Source organism: Numenius arquata, chromosome 13, assembly GCF_964106895.1.
Source record: "Numenius arquata chromosome 13, bNumArq3.hap1.1, whole genome shotgun sequence".
NCBI lineage: Eukaryota > Metazoa > Chordata > Aves > Charadriiformes > Scolopacidae > Numenius > Numenius arquata.
In genome coordinates, this window is record NC_133588.1 from 1620532 (window position 1) to 1646376 (window position 25845).

At 38.8% G+C, this 25845-nt stretch overlaps 1 protein-coding gene across 2 annotated transcripts in view; it reads right to left on the reverse strand.

Annotated features, from left to right (window-relative positions):
• The window catches only part of NFATC3 (nuclear factor of activated T cells 3), a 76786-nt gene that overhangs the window by 17023 nt on the left and 33918 nt on the right, over nucleotides 1-25845 (reverse strand). For both annotated transcript variants that reach the window (XM_074157821.1, XM_074157820.1), the window contains exons 4-9: nucleotides 13411-13610; nucleotides 12031-12203; nucleotides 11112-11252; nucleotides 8694-8749; nucleotides 7932-8058; nucleotides 5019-6071 (exon numbers count right to left, since the gene is read on the reverse strand). In XM_074157821.1, the coding sequence (XP_074013922.1) occupies nucleotides 5019-6071; nucleotides 7932-8058; nucleotides 8694-8749; nucleotides 11112-11252; nucleotides 12031-12203; nucleotides 13411-13610 (1750 nt within the window). The remainder of the gene's footprint in view (nucleotides 1-5018; nucleotides 6072-7931; nucleotides 8059-8693; nucleotides 8750-11111; nucleotides 11253-12030; nucleotides 12204-13410; nucleotides 13611-25845) is intronic.

The following is a 25845-nucleotide window of genomic DNA, read 5'->3' on the forward strand; positions in this document are numbered from 1 at the left end:
ACTGCTTTTTATTGCTATCTCCATACTGCTTGACAATATATATTAAATATACAGAATACTAAGAAAGGAGGCGTTTGAACACAACCTTACTAACCAATTTATACCAGTGTAACTCTTGGAATGCCTTTTATGAACAGGAATATTCTGAGAGTTTGTGTATGATGTAGGCTGGATTCCCGTCACACACGCCCGCCTCAGGGAGGCTGCAAGATGCGGCATTTCACTCTGTGCTTGACTTTGAGACATGCATCTCAACAACATCTCAAGTTGGAGTTACACCAGCAAGACGACAGGTTTTTGAGCTGCTCTCCTCCGCGCTAAGCTAGACCCTAGCACTCGGAACTTTGTGTTTCTGTAGAGCTTCAATACTTTGTTTGGCAGGACGCTGCCTTAATTAAGAATGTCATGTTAATGCATGTATTTTGAATATATAGAGAAATACAGTCATTCTCCAATACTATCTTAGTAGCTACTATTGTCTTTCTCCAGAAATTAAGGTGAAGCTACAGTACAAAGCTAACTGTAAAAGACGTGCAAATTTTCTAGCAAAGATCAGAATGATCTCTGAGTTCCCCAGCAAGAAAATTTATCAACTAGAGAGTGATCACAGTACTATTAAAATGAATAAATGCAAATGGCTTAGAATTCTATGTGTAATGTGTCTGACAAAGCAGACTTATTGCTTTATGTACACAGAATGGTTAGAGGATTTCTAGTTATGATTTATAGTAAATCCACATACTGGATTTTCTAATCTCCAGCTTTATGTAATCGAGATGCAATGAGTAACAAAATGTAAGAGGATTAGTAGAAGGTCATCCTGGTTTGCTGAATACAGCCTCACATAACACCTTAAAAATCGTTAGAAATCTCATCACTGTAGAAAGCCATGAAATCCAAGGTAAACTCAGTCCTAAACTGCAAACCACAAGAGATTAAATTTGAGATCAACAGTATTAGAATAGATTTAAACCGAAAACTCGACAATGGGATAGGTGAATCACCACACTAGGAGTACTTTTTAAAAACGGAGTTGGGGAAAAAAAATTAACAAGGCCTCAGCATATAACTAGATCGAGTCTAACTTTGACAAGCTTTTCTTGAAGTGGGGAAAAATGGGACCTTTATTAGATGAGTGTACAACAGAGCCCACTATGGATGAGGGACGTGGGAAAGGACAGAAAGGACGGACTGCCTGTTTGTCGTTTCAGCTGCCCCTTTTATACCTATTTGCAACCCTAAATATTCCACTGTCTCTAGAGGGAAACATTAGCCCAGGGAGCCGGGCAGAGGGCAGACTTGCTAAAAGATGTTAAGGGGAAAAGAAAGCCCAACGTACTGGGGTCAGGGGAGGAAAAGCAGAGGGGACAAAATAAAGAGTAAGAAGCTGTGTTTACGTAGTTCCAGTCCAAAAGCTTACCAGTTTGTGCAGATGTGACTATTGCAAAGACCTAGGCAGTAAAGAGCACTGTTTTTCAGAACACCTTTTAAGTAGCAGCATGTAAGTACAAATTCAAAATTGTGTTATGTTTGAAATGTTTTCTGTGGTCTCATTTGAATTTCATATCTAGGTGTCCTCACGCATTTAGATCTCTTGTTTCTTCAAGTGAATTAGAAAGTCTTTCCTGCAGGAAGCAAGGATGGGAAGAGGGGAAGCCAAAACCCAGCAAATTCAAGGTGGAGGTTAGAAAAGCCTAAAGACGTCAATTAGATCCTGTTGAAAAACAAGAAAGCAAAGAGCCACACAGACTTCAGCAGGTAAAAAGAAGAAGGGGGTGGGTGGAAGCGTACATTCTGCAGCCAGGTACAGGATCTGCCTTTAAACTGTGTAACCCTTTTTCACTCCTCGTCTGAACAGGGCCCAGCTTGCTCTAACTGGGAAAGGGCAAAGGAATACAGCAACATTTAGAAAGATACTGCGTTCTGGTGACTGACAAGCAGAACTGACTTTGCAGAGAAGCTATGAATGGTGAATCCAGATGTGTTACACCTTCCAGGAGATGCTGGATCAAGACTAACCCAGATGCTCTTGGCTTGAGCACTGATGGATGAAGCAGCTTTGTAGTTTTGAATTAAGGACTGGATTTAGGGTGGTTTTTTTTTTTTGAAGAAAAGCCTGAACGTTGGCTGAAGAGGCGGTAAGATGCACTTTTTAGGAGTCTTGCTTAAAGGAATTTATGTAACTACTATCCAGATTGTAGGTGGGGTGGGGATTTTTTTTGTTTGTTTGGGTTTTTGTTGTTGTTGTTTGTTTTTAAAATAATTTTAAATCCTACTCTATTAAGCTAAACAGCTTAGTAGTTCTGGGACTAATTTTTTCATGAGGTAGCACTTCCATACTACACTCAAAATTTAGTTAAAAGGTCTTAAAATATTGTGTTTTCTTGGCAAAGAAAATAGCTACTATGCTCATTTTGAAACAGTGCACATTACTTAAAAGAAGATCATTTATGCTGTCATGGTTTTTTGAGTTTTTTGTTTACTTTTTAAAAAACTACTGTCTTAAATTATTTAAAGTTAATAATCCAGACATGATTTATAAAATTTTCAATTGGCTTTGCCTTAGTGTTTTATTTTGAGAGGTTTATTCGCCTTAATTGGTAAGCCTTAAAAACCTATTTTCCAACTAAATATAGCTCTCAGGTTTGATATATTAGCTGGGAGAACACACTGTATCAACATTCATTTATGTATACAATTATGTTTGGATATTTTTCCTTAATTGTTATAACATTAATGTAGAAGAACTGATTTGCTATTTGTGTCTAGCTCTGCTTGTATGGACACTAAAATTCGATTATACACAAAAGAAAAATTTTGAATTTTTTTTTTTTAAACCACAGTAATATATTAGATACATTATAAAAAAAGCATTCCTGTCTAAACATGTTTTTTTATTTAAAGCTGATTAAGCAGAGGAAGTATTTACTCATGTTGAGAGAATTGAGCAGCTTGTTTCTTGTCACTACGCCCTTCAAAATTTTTGGAACAGCAGGTTTCAGGCCAGACATCTGATTTGTATTTGCAGTTCAGAAATGAAAAAAAAACCCCAAGTGAGCCCAACCCCCCAAGCGACCATCGAATGGCAGTGCTGCGAGTGAAACCGAACGAAGGTAAGCTCTGCGCCTGCAAACGGATTGCTCCTGCCAAGTGCTAGTCTAGCACTTAAAACCACGTCCAGTTTTTCATATAGGAAGTGTATAGTTCAATCGCCTGTTTTCACAGCTTCTTTATACTTCTATAGCAAGCTTTATTTAAAAACAGAAATTAATAAAGCCGTGGCCATTTGATTCATATGGATATTGATATATATGCATATTTATAGATATATGTATACTTCCCTAAACTATTAGCAAGTGGCCACTCCTTAAGTGTGGCTCTTGCACCTTTTTCTGTGATTCCATGTCTGTCGGCACAGAAACCACTCAGTAATTTCACTGCGTTAAGCAATGGAAACAGTTTCTAAAAGCAACAAATATTTGCAATACAGGGGAAAAAAATTTGCTTTCTTTTTACTGTGCATTCACCAAAATTTCTGAACAGGTATAAACACACTGCCAAGGTGCTCCTAAATGCTAAACACTTCTGCTTATATTGTGAAAAGCTTAACTACAGTATTTAGTTGTATTTTATTAATTTCTACATCTTTTTTTGTGATTGTGGAGAGAAGGATGAGAAAAAGGGAGGTGCTACCATGACACTTCTTGAAACATTCAATTTGTTCCTCACTCCTCTAGTACAGAAGTAGAAAATGCTACTTTTTTTGGGTTGCGTTCTGGTTTAGAGCCTTGCTCTCCTCCCCTCAGCAAGTCCTTGATAGAATCAGTCTCTTCCTTCCTTTCTAAATAATGGTAAGTTCACTGATAAACAGTGCTTCTAAAAAGAGAGCTTTGTTTAATTAGGGTGGCCATTTAACTGAAAGCCCACTCATAGCATCAGTTTCTCTCATTTTCTTCCTAGTATGCTGTGTCTTTAAAGGCATTTCTTACTCACGTTTCTTACTCCTGACTGGAGGTAACAACAGCAAAGCTCCATTTGTGCAAGGAACTGGGACTGCCGTGGGTATTTAACACATGGCCTACACTTAAGTCTTTACACTGCTGCTGATACAAATAAGTAATTACTAGCAATGATTAAAAAAAACTCCAAAAACCCACAACATTTAAGGCAATGGTGGAAAAGAGAGAGTAAGGTTCCCATCATCAGTATCAAACACCTTTTACACGCCTTTTAAGGCCAGGCCTTCTGTTCTTCCAGTCTTATTACCATGACGTTCTTTAAGATGCTTTGCATCTATGTCTCCAGTACTCGCTTAGGACCTGAGAGCTCTTTCTTTTCACTTGCTTAGACAAGTTTTGTAAATTAACACTGTCCAAGTATCTAGAGAACTTTATAGCCTGGCCTTTAACAATAGAATGCCCTGGTTCGGTTTATGATAAACAAGTGAATTTCTGAAAAAGGTAGCCAGAGTGGGAAGGAGAAGGCAAACAGCTACTGTGAGCAGAGGTGCTGACTGCTGACAGCAGACCTACAGAATGTCTGTGAAGCGACTAAGGCAGTGCCAAAATGCATGTCTTCATTGCATCTGTCTTCAAACAACTGCCTGCCCGTCAGAACTGGGAAAACTCCAAGAAACAAGACTCCAAACTACATTTATGCAACTTAGATATACTACTAGGACTTTCTCTGAGACATACCAACAAGACAATCGGAATCAATTCCTTTATATATAATGTGTCAGTGTGCAGGCGTTCATTCTCAAGCCCTGATTTATGACAAAAGCAAAGTCTATGGGCAAATTAAAGTACTTGAACTTTGTGACTACAAATTTACAGCTGATAATCATTAGTTTTAAATAAGCCACTGCTTTCGACACAAAAATATAAGTTCATTTTGATGATACAAATTTACTTCTGCGAAAAGGAGTGCGTTCTAAACAAAACGAAACAACCCTCCCACACCCACTTTGTAGTTTAATGTAGATTATATCCCAGTATTAAAATATTATATCTACTTACCATCATCTAGTGTGATGTCTTGTAGTCCTATTGTTTGAAAATTCAGTTCTCGATCTTCAGGTTCTGGTTTAATGTTAATAGCTGCCCCATCTGGTGAGAATGGAGATGAATCGCACACGGCGTGGTGCACCAGGGATGGCGCCGCGTTAAGACCTCCCAGTGCCGGACTGTGTGCTTGAGGGGAGTGCTGGCCCGAGTGACTCGCAGTGGCTGGCGGGGGAGATGCGGCAGGTCCTGAGCTAGGAGATTGATAAGGCATAGGTTGTAGCTGAGGAGAAGAAGGTCCAGAGAGCGGTGAATGGACCAAAGGGTGGGAGGCTGTCGGGGATGGGGATGAAGCGGATGCTGGGTTTGTAGAATGGTATGGGACTTGCTGCAGCTGGGGAGAAGACTGCCCAAGGGACGGCCTCATTGCAGAAGGGATGGAGCCCTGCCCAGTGCTCGGGCAGTGGTATCCCATCGATGGTAGGTGAGAAGACGACTGTCCTGAATGAGCTGGGTGTGCTAGCGGGTGCCCTGCTGTACTTGACGTTGACACAGAACCTGGATTTGAAGAATGAAACTGCATTGGTGGTAGAGCTTGGCAGCTAAGATTTATCAAATGAGGTACAGCTGTGTCCTGCTGAAAGGAAATAGTATCAAATCCTTGGCTGGAGGCAGAGTTCATAGGAAGACCAGACTGTCCGTTGTATACATCATTAGACTGCATAGGCTGGTAAGAAGGTCTCACAGGAGGTGCTGATGTTACCTGAAAAGACTGAACCACAGCAGGAGGCAAAACATGACACTCTTCACTTGGACTAAGGTTTCTACCTTGCATATGTGGGAGGTGGGATACAGCTGAGGTCACCATTGCTGTATATGGTGTTTGAACTGGACACACAAGGCTCCTGGGTGATGTAGACAGTAAATTGTCATGTGGATGCCCTTGCTCTGGTGAAGGCAATTGAGTTCGGATGGAATGCAGGCCCTGGACATTGCTTGTGTGAGGCAGGGCCAAAGACGGAACAGCAGATAAATCCACCTCATCTCTGTGCTCTTGCTTCATTATAACTAGAAAAAGTAAAACGCTATTACAATTCCAACCCATTTGTAGACTGTGATAAATAACACACTAATTGCTGTTTAACAGCCACAACAGTATGGTTAATGTCCTTGCTCTAATTCCACTTCTTTTGCTCTGCTTTTGCTTTTTTATACCTTATGCCTTTTTATAACCCTTAAAAGCTAGAAGAATTCCCCTAGCAAGTGTTCAACGGCAACTACCTTCCCTTCTAAAATACCCTCCTATGCAATGTATGTTTTTAAAGACATTTGCACTGCAGCCAGAGAAAAGTCCAGCACATCTACAGGACACAGCTCATCGTGGGGGTGGGGACAAGGGCTGCTCCTGGGCTCCCCTGGAAATAGGCTGACAAGAGTTCAGTATAGGGCACTGGGAAATGAGGAATTAGTGTTTTAGCTGGCTTCAGGCTTCCCTTAGACTCCGATCAAGGTGACAGCTGAACTTTGGCAACACGGTTATGCTAGTTTTGAGTAGTGCCTGTTGTTTTAGTTAGAGCCACTCTTCCAGCATATCCCCCAATTTCCATGATGGTAACAACTGTTCTGATAACACAGACACTTACAAACTGACGCACTTTCAGTTACAGGATTTTTTTTTTTTTTTCAAGCTACTGGTAGGCTCCTGAGAAGATACTGATTTTAAGTACAAAGAGCAGAAAACGCTAATGCTTTTAACTGCTCAATTATTACTTTGTACAATACACTGTTAAATACACAATACACTGCTATATATATTTACAGATAAAATGGACTTTAAAATACTTGTGCAATAACAGCTGCAGTTATAATTAAATTTGCTTCTTATTTAAGCAGTGAGATTACTTCATACCACCATTTACATAATTTAAATATGGATTTTTCAAACAAAAATATAGTTTAAGATGTGTATTGTAGCTATCATATTCTTAGGAATGGTTGAAAAATACCACATAGATCTGGTAACACAATTAATGCATACTTAGTGTACCAAATACCCAGGTAACTGCTGAGATTGTGCACAAAGGTACGAAGTTGGTAATTTTAGAGCACAAGTGAACAAAACTGACTTTAAATAGTATAAACTAATGGCAGTTGGCTTTGTCAGCACACACATTACTGTTAAGAAGTTTATATTAATATCTGTATCTGACTTTAAAGATTCCTTCAGATACCTGACTTCTAGTCCTCCAAACAGTACTAAAGGGTCTAGCACCATCACTGGAACCTTGTGATTTCCGACTACTCTAAATGGGTACAGATTTCTTAAAAGAAAAGAAAGCAAGAGGCAGGCAAAGGAGCAGGCGTTGCGTACCCAGTGGTAACCACTGCCTCATACCAAAGGGAAGGGGTTAAGATGTTTTAACTATGTGTACAGTTAACTGTACAGTTTTTGCTTCTGGCTGAATTACAAACTGTCTTCGCTCAACGTGCTGCAATGTGTCCGGAGCAGGGGGAAAAGATATATTTTTTTTAATCTTTCTTGTTTCTAAACCTGGGTTTTTTTGACATTTGAGAGGGGGAAAATCCGTACAGCCTGCTCTTCTATGATCTCACTATCCTCCGTGTCATCACTAGGGTTATTTAGAAGATCAGCTTCTGAGAATCACCATCATTCTCAAAGAAAAGTAGAATGCAAATTATTCTGTAAAAAGTGTAACAAAGAAATACCTCACTGTAATCATAGCGCTGTAGCTTATTACTCTAAACTTCAGCTTTTTAATTAGACAAGCTTAAGTTGTTTTACGAACAATTCAAAGCTACTGTTACCTACCTGTTAAAGGTACAAGACTGTTTGAATTACTTTCAAATGTCTACTTTAAAAAACAAAATAAAATGCAACTTTTAAATTTGTTTTTTAAAATATAATACCTGGTGTATAAGTAAAACGTTGAGACTGGCTTTTTTTCCTCTTGCCATTGCAGAGATAAAACTGCACCTGAACTGCAGCTGTAATGGTTTTGTTATGGTATGGAGGAACTTCAAGTATGATGTTTGCCTATATGAAAATCGAAACAAAGTTTTACATATCAAATGCAAATGACAATATTGTTAATTACAGAAAAACTAAACCACTTATTGCAAAACTAAAGGAAACCGATATTTTAAAATTGGTAAACTTCAAGTTTATGCATATTACATAGTAAAAAAAAGTACTATAAGCAAACTTTTGATTTTTTTTTTTTTTTTCCCAACACAAGTGTCCTGAAGGTAATGCTTTTAATTAAATAGACACATCATTTAAAGGATGCTTGGTTTATCTGCCAGAGCATAAAAAAACCCCTCCAGTAGTCAAAGAATTGCATTTTGGATCATTAAGCTTTTAAGAAAAAATTTTAACTTACTGGAAATCATTTCTCAACTTAGCAAAATTGTCTCCAGTTTTCTCTTCTCAATTTTTGATTTATTTGTTCATTGCTTTCACAACAAGCATTTTCAGTTTCTTCAGAGCATCATCTTAATGGCTACTTTATAGTATTAAGCCAATTTAGAAGTCTCCAGTAGTCTGCCTGAATCAGCCAATGACCTACTTACTTTACTAAATGAAGTCTAAATTTCAGAACAACAATGAAGAGGTCTAGTTTCTCATTTTAAAACAGAAAGCTTTCTAGAGTCAGAAAAATTGTTTCTCACCCCTTGACACTTTTCCCTAATTATCTTCCCTTCTACCTCCCACTGAGGTCGTCCATCTGTTGAGAGAAATTCACAAATAATTCAAGCAAAAAGCATTTCATAAAACTCTTAAACAATCTTAAACACACACAAATACTTAATATTAAACTGCATTTATTTTCAGTCATAAAGAGGCCAGTCAACTGCCAGAGATATACTGTAAACAAAGTGTAAAGCATAGGGATGCTTTAGGAGTTTCAACACTGCATTGTCAGTAAGCTGTGTGTTGGGCAGGGTTCAGCATTTTAAGGGAACCTGCTGATGCCGTCCAGCTGGATTCATTCCAGAGGAGGCGGTGTAGACTCTGAGTGCACTGAGGGATGTTTTCCCCATTTTTCTAAAAACATTTTTGAAAGGTAAGTTAAATTACTACTAACACTTGTGATTATTCAAACAAACATGCTGATGACTTAACCTCTAAGTCAGCACGTGAGAGATAACATATGCCATATCTTCATGCACATACCCACACGTTACACTTTTAACACAAACACCTCCCCTGAACCGAAAGACCCCGGAGCTCAAGTACCGGGAAGTTGTTTGTCGGGAGGGAAGGAAGTCCCCCTGGGGGAACCTCTCTCTGCTCTGACCCAGCGTAACCCACTGTCCTTCCTTTAACACTGGCTTCTCTCTGCTGCGGGTTTTGTACAGGCTCTCAGGGAACCTGCTGTCTACAGCAGTGCTTTAAATGCCTTCAACTGGTGTGTCAGGATACAGTATTACATACCCCCCCCCTTATGCTGTATTTGCTAAACCCCCCCTTCCCCCCCCAATTCTTTTACTTAAATAATTAAGGAAATAAGAAGGTGTAGAAGAATTGGACTTGGTTGCAAACTTATTTTATGATCTACTTTTGCTACTGTTTTCCCAAAAGTTCAAATCAGATACTCAAGTCACAGCAATGATAATTTAACTTGTTCAAATTTTATGCTCTCTATATTAAAGGGACAATTAAGGAAGAAAAGGAACTCTGTGTATTAAAGACAGCTTAGTCCTAAATTTTCAACTGTTTTTCCTGCGTTTAGTCTAAATAAGAAGTATTAAGATCGGCATGTATATCCAGAAGAGCTCCAGAACAAGAAGTAATGCTGAGTAACTGAACATCTTGGAGTACTATGTATGTACCTGAGAGTGTGTGTGTGTACGTGCACCTGTATATGATACAAAACAAAAGCAAAGAAAAATTGCAAAACATTCATTATATCTGGTTGTAGTAAACTAAAAATGAAAAGTATTTGATAGTGGTTTTTTGGTGTTAAATTCTCTACTTTATGGAGTTGCATCATTATGAAAGTGATAGAAGAGAGGAAGAACATGGGTATAGGGCAAAAAAAAAAAAGCTTTAAAACCTGTAATTACATATAAACAAAAATGTTTTAGAAATATTCCTCCAAAATCTGCAAGTTTCTTGCTTGCTTTGAGATTCTATTTCCTACATATTAGACTGAAAAATTTAATCTACTACCCTCTCAAAGTATAATTTGTTTGGTTTCATGAGATCAGTAGCCAGCACTTAAGCTTTTCTACAGATTTCACTGCATGAAGGAAACACTATGTCCTGAGTATACCTTAACTGAGATGCAAACCTCCAACGGCATTTTCAACTCTACTTTGCTAATACACAAGGGTAAGCCTTCTGCAGTTCTCACCCATGACTAAGTGTCGCCTCGAAGGCTGAACTTGGATTCTAGAGCATGAGAATCATGTAATACAATGGACTATAACATTTCTGATTTCTTGGCAATTCAGAACTTGACCTGCTTGTCAAGCACACAAGGTCACAGCTGTTCCTACCACTGCCTATTGCTGCTATTTTACTTACATGCAGCCATCCCTGCTCACAGATGCAAATCAGGCACAGACACAGCTGGAGCACGCACTGCACACTAAATCTGAGCTAGATCTTGAGACATTTTAAGAAATGCATCCCTAAGGGTAACCTCTGTAGAAAATCTGATGCAAATATATGGAAAAAAAAATCAGTTGTGTTTTCTAACTAACTTTTATTTCATTAACCTAGGAGCGAGTTATTTGCTATGCAATGATTAAATTGGATGTAACATGACGTGAGTGCCAACTAGTATATTTCCATTAGTTCCCATTTTAATTTTTTTTATAATAAAAGGAGAATATGATCTGTCAACAGCATCTTTCACATACACACAGTTCACAGTTAGCTAGCCTGCAACTGTCTTCCTGAATCACAAGTATTATTTCATTAATAATTGCCAACCAGCACACAGATCAAGTTCCAGATTACTACTCATGACTTTTCTTTTAAAAACATCCTTACTTCCTAAAAATCAAGCTCAGGTAGTGTTTTTGGATTTGTTTTCAAGAAAAAAAAAAAAAAAAAAAAAAGAGTAAGATAGCACTTACCTTGTCCTTTTTCAAAAAATATAATTTTGGATTCTGGAAGAAAATTGGATCCTGTCACTACCATTTCATGGCCTCCATTTACTGAGCAGCTATTGATGCTGTACTTCTCAATCTGAGGAAGTTCTTGAGCAGATCGCTGAGCTTTAAAAAAATTAAGGGAAAAAGTATTAGTCACAATTTTAATCACAGGTGACATTTCTTTTATGATCCTTACTTGAAGAATAAGGGGTGAAACTAAAATTACTGTCTATTTACATATAAAAATCATATTCGTGTATGATTTATCTTTGTTTTCAAAATTAGGTTGAAATTACATAGTTATAGAAAAGAAACACCAAGAAGCAATGAATCCCAACAGTCTCTACTGTTACAGCAAATGAAATTTTTAGTTTAGGGATACTGGTTTAAAAGTTACTTTAGTATTTGATAGACAAAATGAATTCTAGGAGAAATTCAGATTGTTTAAGGTCATGTTTTGATTCCTTAGTGCCAGCATTTAACAAATGACCTCTCTGGAAGTTCAGCTGTTCATTACATAATACTGTATGAAGACAAGTAATGGTATAGACTCTTGTAATTGAAATGGTATTAGTTCTTCCCAAAACGGCTATTTATTTTCACTGAGGTATATCAGCTGTCTCTGCTCATACACAGGAACTCCTGAAGCTGCTAACTGTGTGACTGCAGTATTAGGTTTAAAGGCTAAAACATTGTTTTTCCTCAAAACCTTCAGGCTGCCATTGGGCAAGTACCACCTTTAAATAAAGATATATTAATTTTTGGTAATTTAGCTCTTTACACACAATGTTTTTAACACACACTTGTTATATACGATTCTGACAATATTGTCAGAATGACAATATTACTGACACATGCAGAAAACACGAGTATAAATTATGTATAGTTAAAGCGATCTTACAGCATTCAACAGGTATGGAAGCAGTCTGCAGAGATAAGACTTTTCCACTAGGCTGTGGGATGTGAACACGAAACACAAGTCGCACTCTGGTATTCTTTCTTCCAATATCTGTCTCTCCTTTACGGAGCTCTATATCTGAATTGCGAAGTTTCAAAATACCAGCACAATCGATACTGGAGATAGGTGAGGGTGGATGAATCAGAAGAGAAATGAAAGAAAATGAATCAAACTATTGCCAAAGTATACTCTGTAAGCCTTTCTTTTGTTAAAGAATGAAAAGCGTTCTAATTTTCCCCATTTTACGTTATTTTAACTGTCTGAGATTAAAAGATCTGCTAGTGTCAAAAATGGCAACAAGTACTCGAAACATTTTGCTTGTAAATGTCTAGCTGCTTCTTTTTTGAACCTTTAAAAGATTACATGTTATTGCACATTGTTTAACCTTCAACGTAAGTTATTTAACATAGTAAACATCATTTACAAGGAGCAAGAGACCTGTATTCAGTTCTGCTTTAGAAGGGATTAAAGTGTCCCTAAAGTAGTCCCTAAAGCTACACAAAAGTGTAGCCATCAAATCCCAGCTCCCATTCCACATAGTTATCCGTTATCCATGAGAGACACACACTTTAATCAAGTAAGACGTACACATAAACCCGTGAGGAGTGTTACCCTGCACCTCAGCAGAGGTTCACAGCATTCAATGGAACTAGAATGAAGTCTGCAACTAGGAAGCGACAAGCTCACTTCAGAAGTCCATATAAGAAACAAGCGTGATACATGAACAAACAATTGTGCTTTACTCCATTTACCGATCCTCCAGCTAGAACAGAGCAGTTTAATTGTTGCTATAACTAACCATTAAACTATTATTTAGCACATTGTATCTGGCAAGACCTGAAAAGCCAGAATAATGCAACTGCTGGAAAAAAAAAAAAAAAAAAAAAATCAAAAAAAAAGGAAAAGGCCTACCAAGGTACCAGGAGTGAAATCACCACATTCAATCAAGAAACAAACAACTATCTGTATGACTGTATTTTCATAGAAAAAAAGTCTTATGTCTTTGTAAGACAAAACCTCTAGAGGCCAGTAACCCATATGCAATTCTACAACTGTGGAGTCATCCCTATGCATGGATTATCTGGGGAAGCAGAATCCCAGCAGCACTCATCTATCTCCCCATCAATCTTACGAGCTGCCTTGTCTCTCTGCTCCTTTACTTCTGGCTACCAAAACATTGGTGTGTTTAAAGAGCTGTGTCTACCTGAATCATGAGCCATATTTGTAGAAAACATGCTATTCTACAAGCTTTTTCTTTCACCCTTGCACAAATTAAAAAAAACCTCAAAACCAACATAAAAGCTAATTTATGCTGTGATGTACCTGGCTGACATGTTATTTTCAGGAAGAAGTGGTATTTCCAAAACTTTTGTGCTGGCGATTATTATCTCTTGACTTGCTGTTGCAACTGTTTTTCCAGTGATCCGGTGCACCTGGTAGAATGCATGAGGTCTTAAGTAGCGATCGTCTGCCGTTCCAATGAACATCTGTAGGTTTACTGGCTTCTCGCTGTAGCCCAGGAGCTGATGAAAAAGTAGATGCAATATTAAAATATTAGTTGACTTTTTCTGCGTTTGTATGTCCATAATATAAATACACAACTAGTACAAAGACTTAAGAGCCCAAGAGTAGTATTTAATTACACACGTCTCCAGTCTCTTCTGAAATCAGAAAACCGAGCACAGGCATCTGTCCCTCAATACAAGTACCAGCAATGACACTTACCAGAACAAACGGATATCAAAATATCTTTAGTACTTTTTAATCTTAACGAGAAAAGAATACTTTTATCTACAGAATTTCTACAGCAAAGCTATGCTGTGTTATAGGCATGTTTCTGATATTGTTTTTAATGAAAGCCAAATTACCAATTTTACTAAGATGCACCTAGTTACTAGTAATACTAAAATCATTTTAAAGTTTAGTTTTTCCTCTAATGGAATGCAATAGTGAGTTTTATTAAACTTAAGAGGTTTTGTGAATGCAAATGTATTATGTTAGGATAAAGAAAATATAATTCATAGCCAGAAAATCAAATAAGATTTGTTTTTGGCAAAGAAAATGTTTTAAAAAACAAAATTTGATAAAAGTTAATTAGTGCATCTTTCCTTCTCTGGTATACAAGGCTACCCACCAATGCACTCAGTTGTCATAAAACTGCCTGTTGTTTGGGCTAACAGTGGTAGTTCTAGGCACAAAAACACACTGAAACATCATGAAAAAAATACATAAATTCTAAAAGAAAAAGTTAGTTTTATGATAATATGTTAGCAATGTACTATCCCACATATTTAAGGAAACAAATTTAACCAATAGTAACACACAAGTTTCCTTTAGCCACTGCAATTTTAAATCCGAAGCCTATAAAATAAGTCTTATAAGGCCTGAAGCTTCCTCCACCTTCCCGCAACGGGCAGGCTGAGGCACACTGCAATTATGTCATTTCTAAAAAGCAATGCAGCAAATTTACATTTCATTGACTTCAGCATCAACTTATGCTCAAACCAGAGGGAAGACCAGACACTCATTCTTTAAATGTGGTTTTGTCATGTCAATATTTTTGTCTCCAGGGAGAGTTATTTGGTCACACAATATTGTCCAAGCTCTTTACAGAGCTAACACTTAAAAACCAAACAAACCCATGTCAATTTAACCTACTTACCAGAGTAACTCCACGGGGGCAGTCAGCAGTACAAAACCCAAAGCACACCCATCCCCAGGGATGAGGAGCACCGCTGCAGATGCGTGTCTTGGTTCACTACTATTGGCAGCAAGTTTTACATACACCAAACGAACGCCTCTTTTCTATAGCAAAGTGATGGCTGTGACAGCGCACACCAGTCTTGGTACTTTTATGAGAGCTCTCTCAATCAAGAACAGAAATTTGGTTTCCAACAGAAGTCTGGAACTCTAAAGAGCCATTCTCAAAGCTTTCAGCCTTATACGAATGCTTTTGTCCAAGATGTAATACTCAATGAATCCACCTAGATACAACAGCATCGTCATACTTCCTCTCCATTAATTGTAGTTTATGTTCTTCCTACTTGCCCAGTGAGCTTAAGCCTCAGAAGCTCAAATCTAGACCGCCAAAGACAAATAAAACTGAGCTTATTCAAATAAACCCAGAACAACAACTGAGGCTTGTTCTTCACCTCTTCATACCCAGCACACACATACACTCTAAAATAATTCCCGAGACATGCAGCAAATCTACAAGCTACAGCATGTAACTGTCATGGAGCAACAACATACAACTCTTGAGCAGCTGAACACAAAAGCTCGATAGAGGGAATACATAATTTGTTACACTCACAGCATTACGAGAGTGCTCTCGGGGAAAATACCCGTACTACTTTTTTTTTTTTTTAATTTATTTTATTTTAAGTGAATGGAGAGGAAAGAAAGGAAACTGTTCAGAATTACTGCTTCTATTGCTTTTCTGAGCTGGGAGATCTCTGGACGATGACTGCAGTGAGAAGACAGTGCTGCTTTTCACGGTTGCAGACAAAGAATACTCAATTCTGTTGTCTTCAGATCTTCTTGTACCTTTCTCAGGAGACGTACAACATCTCCTGGCTGTGGTGCCTTTAAGTGGCCAGTCCCGTTCAACTTTCACCACGAAATGTGAAGTACATTTGTACTGCGTTGTACATAGACTACGAAGGAGGTTGCGCAGACCAGTTTCTGTCCTTAAACTCAGTGAGTTCTCATCTGTCTCCCCACCTGATGCCAGCCACCATCAAGAATTCACACACGCACAGGCAAGCAGAACAAACCGACTTCATAACCTTAAAATCAAAAAGTCACATCTCCTCATGGATTTAACAATCCTTACCACTTCAGACCCTCATTATAATAAGGGAAAAATATCTGCCACAAAAAGCCAAGCAATCTTTAGAAGTCATGGCAGCTTTTACCAAATACAATGTCCTATCCTATAACTCACATATTTCCAACTAATTTCTTATATGATGTCATTTATTTGCATTTATATATTACACACATCTGCTATTTGCAGGCTTTTGTTTTGTCAAATATGTAAAATCTTTTTGTTCTCCCTGGAGTTCTTGGTACAGAGCTAAATCCAACAAAACCCCCCCAACAAACCAAACCAAAAACCCCTCAGCCATTGCGTGGAGACAGATTAGATTATCAGAGTTACTTTGATTATTCATATGACAATAAATGTGATATTCAAGCATTTACAAATGTTACAGTGGAGACAATGAACCTCCTGTGACCATCAATGTATTGACAGTTTTCTCTTCCTTCATCTATCAGAACTCACTTGTAAACTACAGGAACACAACTGGACCACAACAAACTTTACTCTTAGTTATTGTTGCGTTGACAGTGGAGCACAGGGACACCTACATCGATTGAACACATAAACCCATACCTTCCTTTTTATACTCGATGTAGGACTCCAACATATTTCCGAAAGAGAGGTATATATATTTATTTTTATAAAAACCAAACAAATATTAAAATATTTTCTATAATTATTTTAGGAGTTTAAAAAAAATATTTAGGGACATGTATTTGTTCAGCATTTACAGCAGCCATCTTGTCCTAAGTTCTCAGCACTGTGTCTCCACCACCCATTTTCCTCAGAGTTAAGATTAAATCTTAACACAATGGAATACAGCCTAAAAGTGACGTTTGTTAAATGCGTTCACTCTAATACTGGGAATTATATAAATTACAAGCCAGACCTATTAAAAAATTTGAGTAACTTCCAAATGGGGTCACTGTGACAAAGCTAATTTCTAATTAGAGCTATCTTCCCTTTCCTTAACAATGGACATGTACACAACCATTCTAGAGATACCAGCGATAGGGGAGAGAAGGGGGGGTGTGTGTACGCACATAATTGTATAACGAAGCTGGTCTGTCTACAGGCAGTGGAGAAACTGTCCTCTGCAGAAGCCTACACAGAGCAGGAGCTTAAATTTCATAAAGCAAAATACACCCCATGCCAACAGTTGCGATGGTATTGCCTACAATGGCCATATACTATATTTGAATTGCTCAAAGCTATGTCTAATGCTAGTTTTGCCTCCATTACTTGTGAGCAAGGTTCACCCGGATGTGCTATTACGGAGCACATAGGGTTCTGCAAAGCCCGTTGTGGGAGGGGAAAGTGGTGGGCAGGCCTGACAAAAAGTGCCACCCCACCAACAGATTAGTTCTATATCGATAGGTTATCGAGTGCATTTTCTGTATGATGCTCTTGTGATACAAGCTCGTGTGCTTGGTGACTGTCTCACTGCATTAGCTGTACCGAAGGAGGAATTTGAAACTACGTTACTACAGCTTCAGAAGAAATAATAAGATCCCCACAACAAGAGCCCACACAGCAGTACCACCTTTAGTCACCTTCCTTCTGGTTTATATATTAAATTAAATTAAAACAAATAAGAAATCCAATGCCCCAAGGAAACTACAAGGAAAAATATTATAATGCAACAGAATACACTGCTATAATAATTTAGACGAAACCAATGCATGTTATAATACAGAAACGTATCAGCAAGGCGTTTCATAATTAGAAATGATCTGTAATAACATCAGGACAACCCCCTGACAGTTCCATGCATAGTTAAAAGCCATGCTAGTGTGAACCAGTCTCAAAACAAACAAACAAGCCAACAAGGCTTCTCCCCCTTGCTCTGCCCATACTATGTCAACTGGATGCTCACACTACAGCTTTGTCTCAAACGAATTCCTGTAAAGGGCCTGCAATTAAGTCCTGTTAAAGGTACTGATATATATACACATACACACATACATACACACACACACATATATATATATATATATGGTTAGGCAGAGTAGTAACACATTGGCAAGGTAGCAGAGACTCCGTAAATTTGTACTTTGCATTACAGGTGATCTCTTGCATTTATTCAAGGTTTAAAATAAAAAGAGAACAGCATAAAAGAAAAACAATGTAAAGTCATAAATATAACCAATGTGTGCAAGTAAGTGTGACGATTAAGCAAGCTGGGGGGACGGGAGGAGTGGGAAGAAGAGCATAACCCCATCTCCCACATTGTAGAGTGTAATTCAGGGCCTGATCACAGACAGTAATGGGGGCTGCGTAAGGAGGAAACATCAGTCTTACACGAGCAATGAGCACATTGCACAGTGTCCTCGTGTTTCCAGCAGCAAAAAAAGACAGTAAGCGTACCAGGCTGCAGATGCTAATGAGACAGCCTTGTGTGCTAGCTAAAACTTTGAGGCACCTAGAGACATTGTCAAAACCAACATGATAAAAAAACCCCAAACAACCAACGCCCCCCCACCTTTATTATACAAAGCTCTGCTTCAGAATTAATATTTTCCCCTTAAATCTCGTCTAACAAGTGAGCTGACAACTCATTTCTGCAAAATTCTGCAAGAGTAAAATGGAAAATTGCTGAGGAGTATGAAAGTGTCCTGAGGGCCACTATATGAAGAATCCTGGTGAGAGTAAGCCTTGGATGTCTCTCCCTACACAAAACCTTTAGGTAGTAAGCAAAGAAGAACTTTCTGCCCACCACACTTGGTCCTCACTGGAGACTGAATTACCTTCCATTTCCTGGGAATGCTGTCATCTCTCCCCCAAAAGAAAGACGATATTTGAAGCCTGAATTGCCATTATTGATGCAATACCTGTCTTGTGAATAATGAAGGAGACTTACTACCCCAAATCACCTTCAAACCTGGAAAACACTGTCCTGCATGACATCCTGGTCTCAAAATTGGAAAGTCATGGGTTCGATGGATGGAGCACTTGGTGGATAAGGAACTGGCTGGATGGCCACACTCAAAGGGTTGTGGTCAACGGCTCAATGTCCACATGGCAGCCAGTGACGAGTGGTGTTCCTCAGGGGTCGGTACTGGGACCAGTGCTAGTTAACATCTTTGTCGGACACATGGACAGTGGGATAGAGCGCACCCTCAGCAAGTTTGCCAATGACACCAAGCTTGGTGGTGTGGTCGACACGCTGGAAGGAAGGGATGCCATCCAGAGGGACCTGGGCTCGTGCAAATCACATGAAGTTCAACAAGTGCAGGGTCCTGCACCGGGGACATGGCAATCCCAGGCACAAACACAGGTTGGGCAGAGAATGGCTGGAAAGCAGCCCTGAGGAGAAGGACTTGGGGGTGTTGCTGGATGAGAAGTTCAACACGAGCCGGCAGTGCACACTGGCAGCCCAGAAAGCCAACCGTATCCTGGGCTGCGTCAAAAGAAGTGTGGCCAACAGGTCGTGGGAGGTGATTCTACCCCTCTACTCTGCGCTCTTGAGACCCCACCTGGAATACTGTGTCCAGCTCCGGAGTCCTCAACGTAGAAAGGACGTGGACCTGTTGGAACAGGCTCAGAGGAGGGCCACGAAAATGATCAGAGGGATGGAGCACCTCTCCTGTGAAGACAGACTGAGAGAGCTGGGGTTGTTCAGTCTTCTCCAGACTGAGTGCCTGGAGAAGAGAAGGCTCTGGGAAGACCTCATAGCAGCCTTCCAGTACCTGAAGGGAGCCTACCTGAGAGCCGGAGAGGGACTCTTTGTCAGGAAGTGTAGTGACAGGACAAGGGGTAACAGATTTAAATTGGAAGAGGGAAGATTTAGATTGGATACCAGAAAGAAATTCTTTGCTGTGAGGGTGGTGAGAGCCTGGCCCAGGCTGCCCAGAGAAGCTGTGGCTGCCCCATCCCTGGAGGGGTTCAAGGCCAGGCTGGATGGGGCTTGGAGCAACCTGGTCTGGTGGGAGGTGTCCCTGCCCAGGGCAGGGGGGTTGGAACTTGATGATCTTTAAAGGTGCCTTCCAACTCTGACCATTCTATGATTCTAAAACAGACATATTTTTTAAATACAGTTTTGTTCCCATTCAAAAAATGTTGATTGTTCTTCGTTTCTTTACTGCAGGGTGACACTTTCTTGTTACCTCATCTGCTTTATGCACAATTCTGTATGTTGAACAGCCCACACATTTAAGTCAGTAAAAAAAAATTGCTAATTGTTCTTCAATGAAAATACCTACATAATTAACTCGAAAGAAAAGATATTGCATTTTGTTCAAATACCTAATGAAGCCATAGTATCTGTACCATTAGTTCACCTCAGTAAAGAGCACACAATATATACAAATAAGAACATAATGTCTCTATACAGACTGTAGGTATTTAAATTAACAGCATTTTACAGCCTGCAGGCAAGTGTTGCAGAACCCCCCTTCCCAAAGAGGCAGTACAATAAATTGCTCCAGGATCAGCCTGCCCAAGATTCAGTCATGGGTCACTTGCAGAAAGGCTGTAACTTAAACTACTGGTTGAGCGCTAAGTGTATTTTCAAGTATACCTTCCAGCATTTACTCTATTAATGTGCAATCCTAGAGCTGCACACTACAAAAAAAAAAAAAAGTTACTAATTTTACTTTAAAAAAAAGCTATACTACTTTCCCAGGAGTGGCAAACAGGGTGCTGCAGACAACTAGTAAGGTACTGCACAGTGTCAGTGCTGACCTCCAGAAACCCTCCTCTGTAACCCAACACGGATACACCACCCACTGCTCTGCCGGGGAAACTCAGCCAAGTTGTTTTTGTGTTTCTATATCGTTTCCATAGCAAAGGTCAGTGCATGCGTAAGTTAAACTAAAGCTGGAAGGCTAAAGACTGAAGGTCACTACAGGATAAGCCAGAAGGGCTTCGCGCCAAAGCAGTTCCAGCCGTATTACTATACTGCATACAGTGAACTCCTGCATGCGTGGCAATACTGAGTTACAATTTTTACCAAGTAACTACAATGACAGTAAGTTAACGACAGAATTTTTTGGATCATCAAGAAGCTGTATTTTAGATTACAAAAACATTCATACATACCTGACATACATATGGAAAATCCTTAAAAAAAAAAAATGTCTAACGCTAAAGACTATATAGATTAACTCAGTCACAGCAGCATTTAAGCTTGAAATTTTGTGGCAGTGGTGGGAACCTTTTCCTTGCTGAAGAAAGCAAATAGGTCACATGAAATAAGAGGCATCAACCTGGAGAAAAGAAGTTAGCATTTTTCCAGATTAAATGCAGATTATATTGGGGCCATATCTGACTCGCGTGTCATCAATTCCACACTGATCTAAAGGAAAGCTTGCAACACTTGACAAGCTTATGACAAGAGGTTTTTTTAGTCTCTAGTAGTTATAAATTCTACCTCCTCAACTTTTTTTTTGTTTTTAAATTAAGAAGGTTCTGTCTGTGTTTTCCATTGATTATTGCAGGTCAAGTATTACCAATCCGTATTCAAGTGTAAATGTTATTTATCCACGAGATGTCATTTCTTAGGACCCGTAACAAGACTTGAGAAAAATATCCAACAGAAAACACACACTTCACGGTAAACAGGTACTTCTATCAGACAATACTAGCATACTTTGAAACACAGTTTTTCTGAACCAAACCCCCCTTTGCTTATTCACAAAAGCCCCAATACCTAATTAATGTCACTGAATCTAGAAGTGATGTCAGGGTTTCCTATGCCCGCTCTTTCAGACTAAAAAACTAAAGAAAAAAATGGAACTAAAACCTGGGGGGAGGTGGGTGGGGTGTGTGTGAAAAATCATTTCATTAGTGAAGTTTTATGCTCAGCAATCAAGCAATACTATGATACTAACGACATTCAGACAGTGCCAAAACCCATTTAATTGTATTTTTAAAGCAATTTTCCTGCAAAACTTTCCCGCATTTATTAGGAAATTGCCACGTTTAACCAAACTTTCACTGGGGATTAATACTCTTGTTTTATTTTTTATGTGCCTTTCCCTGCTAATTGAATATGAAGATTCTATCAACACTTCAGTGCTCCTTTGCCTTTGCACAATTAATTCACTGCTTATGGCATTACTGGGTTGGTAAAGTAGGCTGATTAGAAAGAAAGCTTTCACATACAAACAGGCCTCTAAAAATAGGGCATAGTCTTGAAATGCAAGTTTTATCAGGGAAAAATTTGGGACAACTTCAATGAATGAAAGACTCAATTAAAAACTCTGGCTTCACCAAATGCACCATATAAAAATCCTCAGTTCAGACATGAAGAACGGGGAAGGAAACACACAGCTGTGTAGAGAACCAGAAGCACTTACTAAGCATTAACCTCAGATGGAGATTTCCTAGGCTTTTCAACACCTTGATATGAAAAGCATGTTATAACTGCTTATTTACTCCTTGAGAGTCTTGTGGCAGCTGGATGCATTTCAGTGACTTCTGTATTCCTTAGAACCCCCCCCAAAGTTAAGGGTGTAAGGCATGGGGAGTAGAGAGGAGAATGAAGGCCCCGTTACGTGGAGGTGAAAGGAAAGATAAAGCTATTCTCTTAAATTAGGTATTTTTACTTTTACTTTGGAAGACTGTATGAGTAAAGACATGGTATAATTCACCATAAAACCTAAACTAAGGAAAAGAACTTTCACGTATTAAATTTTAGTCCACTTGTAAAGTAAAATAATATTTTTTTAAAAATTTCATTTAAAGAAAAAAAAGCAAAGCACGCCTTTGAAATGTTTTGCCTCTGAGACAACAGAGATGTGACCCACAAACTTGGAATCTTTTGGACAACAATATCAAAGAGGTACCAGTGCACTGCTTTGAAGAACCAAACTTTTTTCTTCAGACATTTCTCCACAAGAATTTAACTTTTGAGTGCTGTGCAGCTACTTTCCTACAGAACTGTGAAGACCACTGGTTTAAAAGTTGAAGGGCTACTCTGCTACCAGAACAGCACAGCTATTAACAGCGGCCTGGGAAGAAAAGCGAGGGATGACAAAGAATCCAAAGGCATGAAGATGAACGTAATTTGAAGCAAATGACACACAAGGACTAACACCAGTGGTACATTTGATCCTGAATTTATCAACAGATGCATTTTGAAAAGCCTGAAACAAACCATACATATAAAACCAAGAAATTAGAGTTCAGAGAAGTTATTTGAAAGTCAGACTGAGTGCAGTCACCCCTTGTGGCCTTGCAGAGCTGCAGTGAGGGCTGACCTGTAATCTTCAATGGACCATTTAAAAGAAACTGGAGACACCCATGTAAGAAAACTCCATTCCCATCTATTAGGCACTACCCCAGCCACTGGCTCGGAAAGTCTTAGCAGCACACAGGAATTTTTTAATTATTTCATTCTGGTTCTGCAATGGTTATAATGCTACAAAAAGCTAAACGTCTGATTTTAAAATTAAATATGTTAAACCAAAACAACATCTACTTCCCCTTCCTGAACTGCAGTACTTTTTCCTATCACTTGATTATTTGATGTACCTTTCCACCAAGTGAGAAGGAAAAGCACTCACATCAAAAAAGCATCCTCCTTCCTTGTTTGCTAAATAAACTTATCGAGCTGACTGGCTTAAAGACTTTAAAATAGCACAGGCCTTTGCAATTCTGAAAAAAATAGTGAGACGTAAAGGAACAAACTTTAATAAACTATTAGATAATACCACAAGTCTAATTTTAAAAACAATGTAAAGGTCATCACAAAGACAACCAAGTCCAGCAAAGGACTAAAGCAAACAAGTAATTGCAAATATCACTGCATTATTGGTCATAATACCATATGTTTACACAACATACAGAACATCCTTCAAGGTGTAAAAACTTAGACGTCTGTTTCTGAAATCTCACACTCACTCACTGCTTGCAGACAGGATTGAAAACATTTTAAATACTAATTTCAGGCATATTTTGAAGAGTGTTTTAGCTCAGAGTCCTGTCTCACTCTAAGCTACCCAAAAAAGGAGATCAATTCATAGCTGAAATACTGTTAAACTGATAGTACAACTTCACACAGTGCAGAATTGCCAGTCACATCTAACTAGCCATCACAATACACCAGCCATCTGCAGTTTGCCCTATGCTCTTAAAAAAAAAAAAAGCGCTATTCCTGAAATACCAACTCCCAGTGCCAAATTATGCTATGGGCAGTTTTTTGACAAGCATTTCTGGGACAGAAATAGGTTATTCCCACATAACCTATAGGAAAGAAAAAGAAAACAGATTCATTTTATTTTGGAAAAAAATTACTACTTTTCCACATTTCAGTAAACACATGATACAAAATGCAGACGACTCAGTAGTCCGGCATGCCATTTTTAATGTTTTTCACATTAATTACTGTATTTTCTAGAATGAATATTGGAACATATAGTACATGCATCAATATGGCTTTCAGTATCTGCTTGGGGGATTCTGGAGCAGAAGATGCCTAAATAGTCACCAAACTGTTCTTGAAAGATATGTACTTTTAGAATCTCATCCAACGGTCAATGCTTTTCCCAATACAGCCCACTACGTGGTTCACACAGGCTAAGACTTGCCTTCTGCCTTCTAGATTTATTTGTGGGTTGGTGTCACCGAACAACAGAAGGCAATTAGAGCTGGGCTAGAGCCTGCCTTCTGGAGATGCACGAAATAGGGAGGATTTCAAGACAAAAATAAAAATTGAGAAGTGAAAGGCAGGAAGAATGGTCGTGAAATACAGAAAAAGCATGCTGTTTATTGGGCTTAGAAGAAGGGGAGAATTCTGATATTATACCTGTTATTCAAATAGTTACATGAATTGCCCACACAGAACACCTGGGAAAAGATGACAGCCACTGAAAAACAGGCCAGGAAACATACTCATTTAGACAATCCTTCGTTACCTTAATTTATTGGATCATCTCTGATATTGCTTGGTTATAACCTACAAGAGAGGATCTAGTTTCTTCCACCAGAACTCAGGCAGAGTTTGACAGGCTTTTTGAAAACACATTCCTGTTTCAGAATTTTCAAAATAGTTCAAAATTAGTTTACTTTAGCTCAATTAGGTTACTCTTTCTTCCATTACAGCTTTTCAGTCATGACTTCAAGCTCTGCAATCACTTCAAACAGAGCTGACATTCAGTCCCTCTTTCACAGGTCTCTATTTAACCTCACAAAGGAGGTTACTCTTCTTTGTCAGTGACTAGAACTGTATAACTATTTAAATGAACTATTTTTTATTTAACATTTCTGTCATTTTTGTTCTTACACCTTTGCTCAGCTGTAATACTGCCGAGTTGTCCATTTGGATTACACGATGCTCCCTCCTCTGTTACTGCTGAATCAACCACAGTAAGAACCGTGCTTATGGCAGAGGAACTGATGAATGATTCTACCCTGAAACCCTCCGTAGTAAGGCAAAAAGACACTTTTGGTACAGGTAAATTCTTAATAGCTGCCACTGCCCCCAAATTGTCTTGCAAGCATGTGGCATGTGTCTGCTGCAGATACATCATCAATTCTAGAATAAATTACCCTTATCATAGCTCACATCTAGAACTGACTCCCCCTGTGGTGAATGAGCACAGGACAGACACTCCTTGCAACCAGAATGGTGCTAACGAGTAGCTGTTAGCTCAACGGTCCCCCAGTACATCACGTTGTACGGTTATCAAGAACATCATCATGTAAATCACCTTCTCCAACAGTAACAGGACAGAAGATATAAAGGGAATACTTCTTGCTTGTGCACAACACAGCTTATGGAATTCACTGCCAAAAGATACCATTAAGTTTAAAATACTTAAGAAAACTCAGAAAATTGCAGAAGTCAACATGAATAGCAGGAACACAGTACACAAGTTTGGTTTTAACAAGAAAAAAAAGTCATTTTAGATCAGAAAGCTAAAACACAGGAGCAAGAAAAATTGACCTACCTCTCAGAGATCCTTATCGTGTGCCCACCTGCTCTAAAA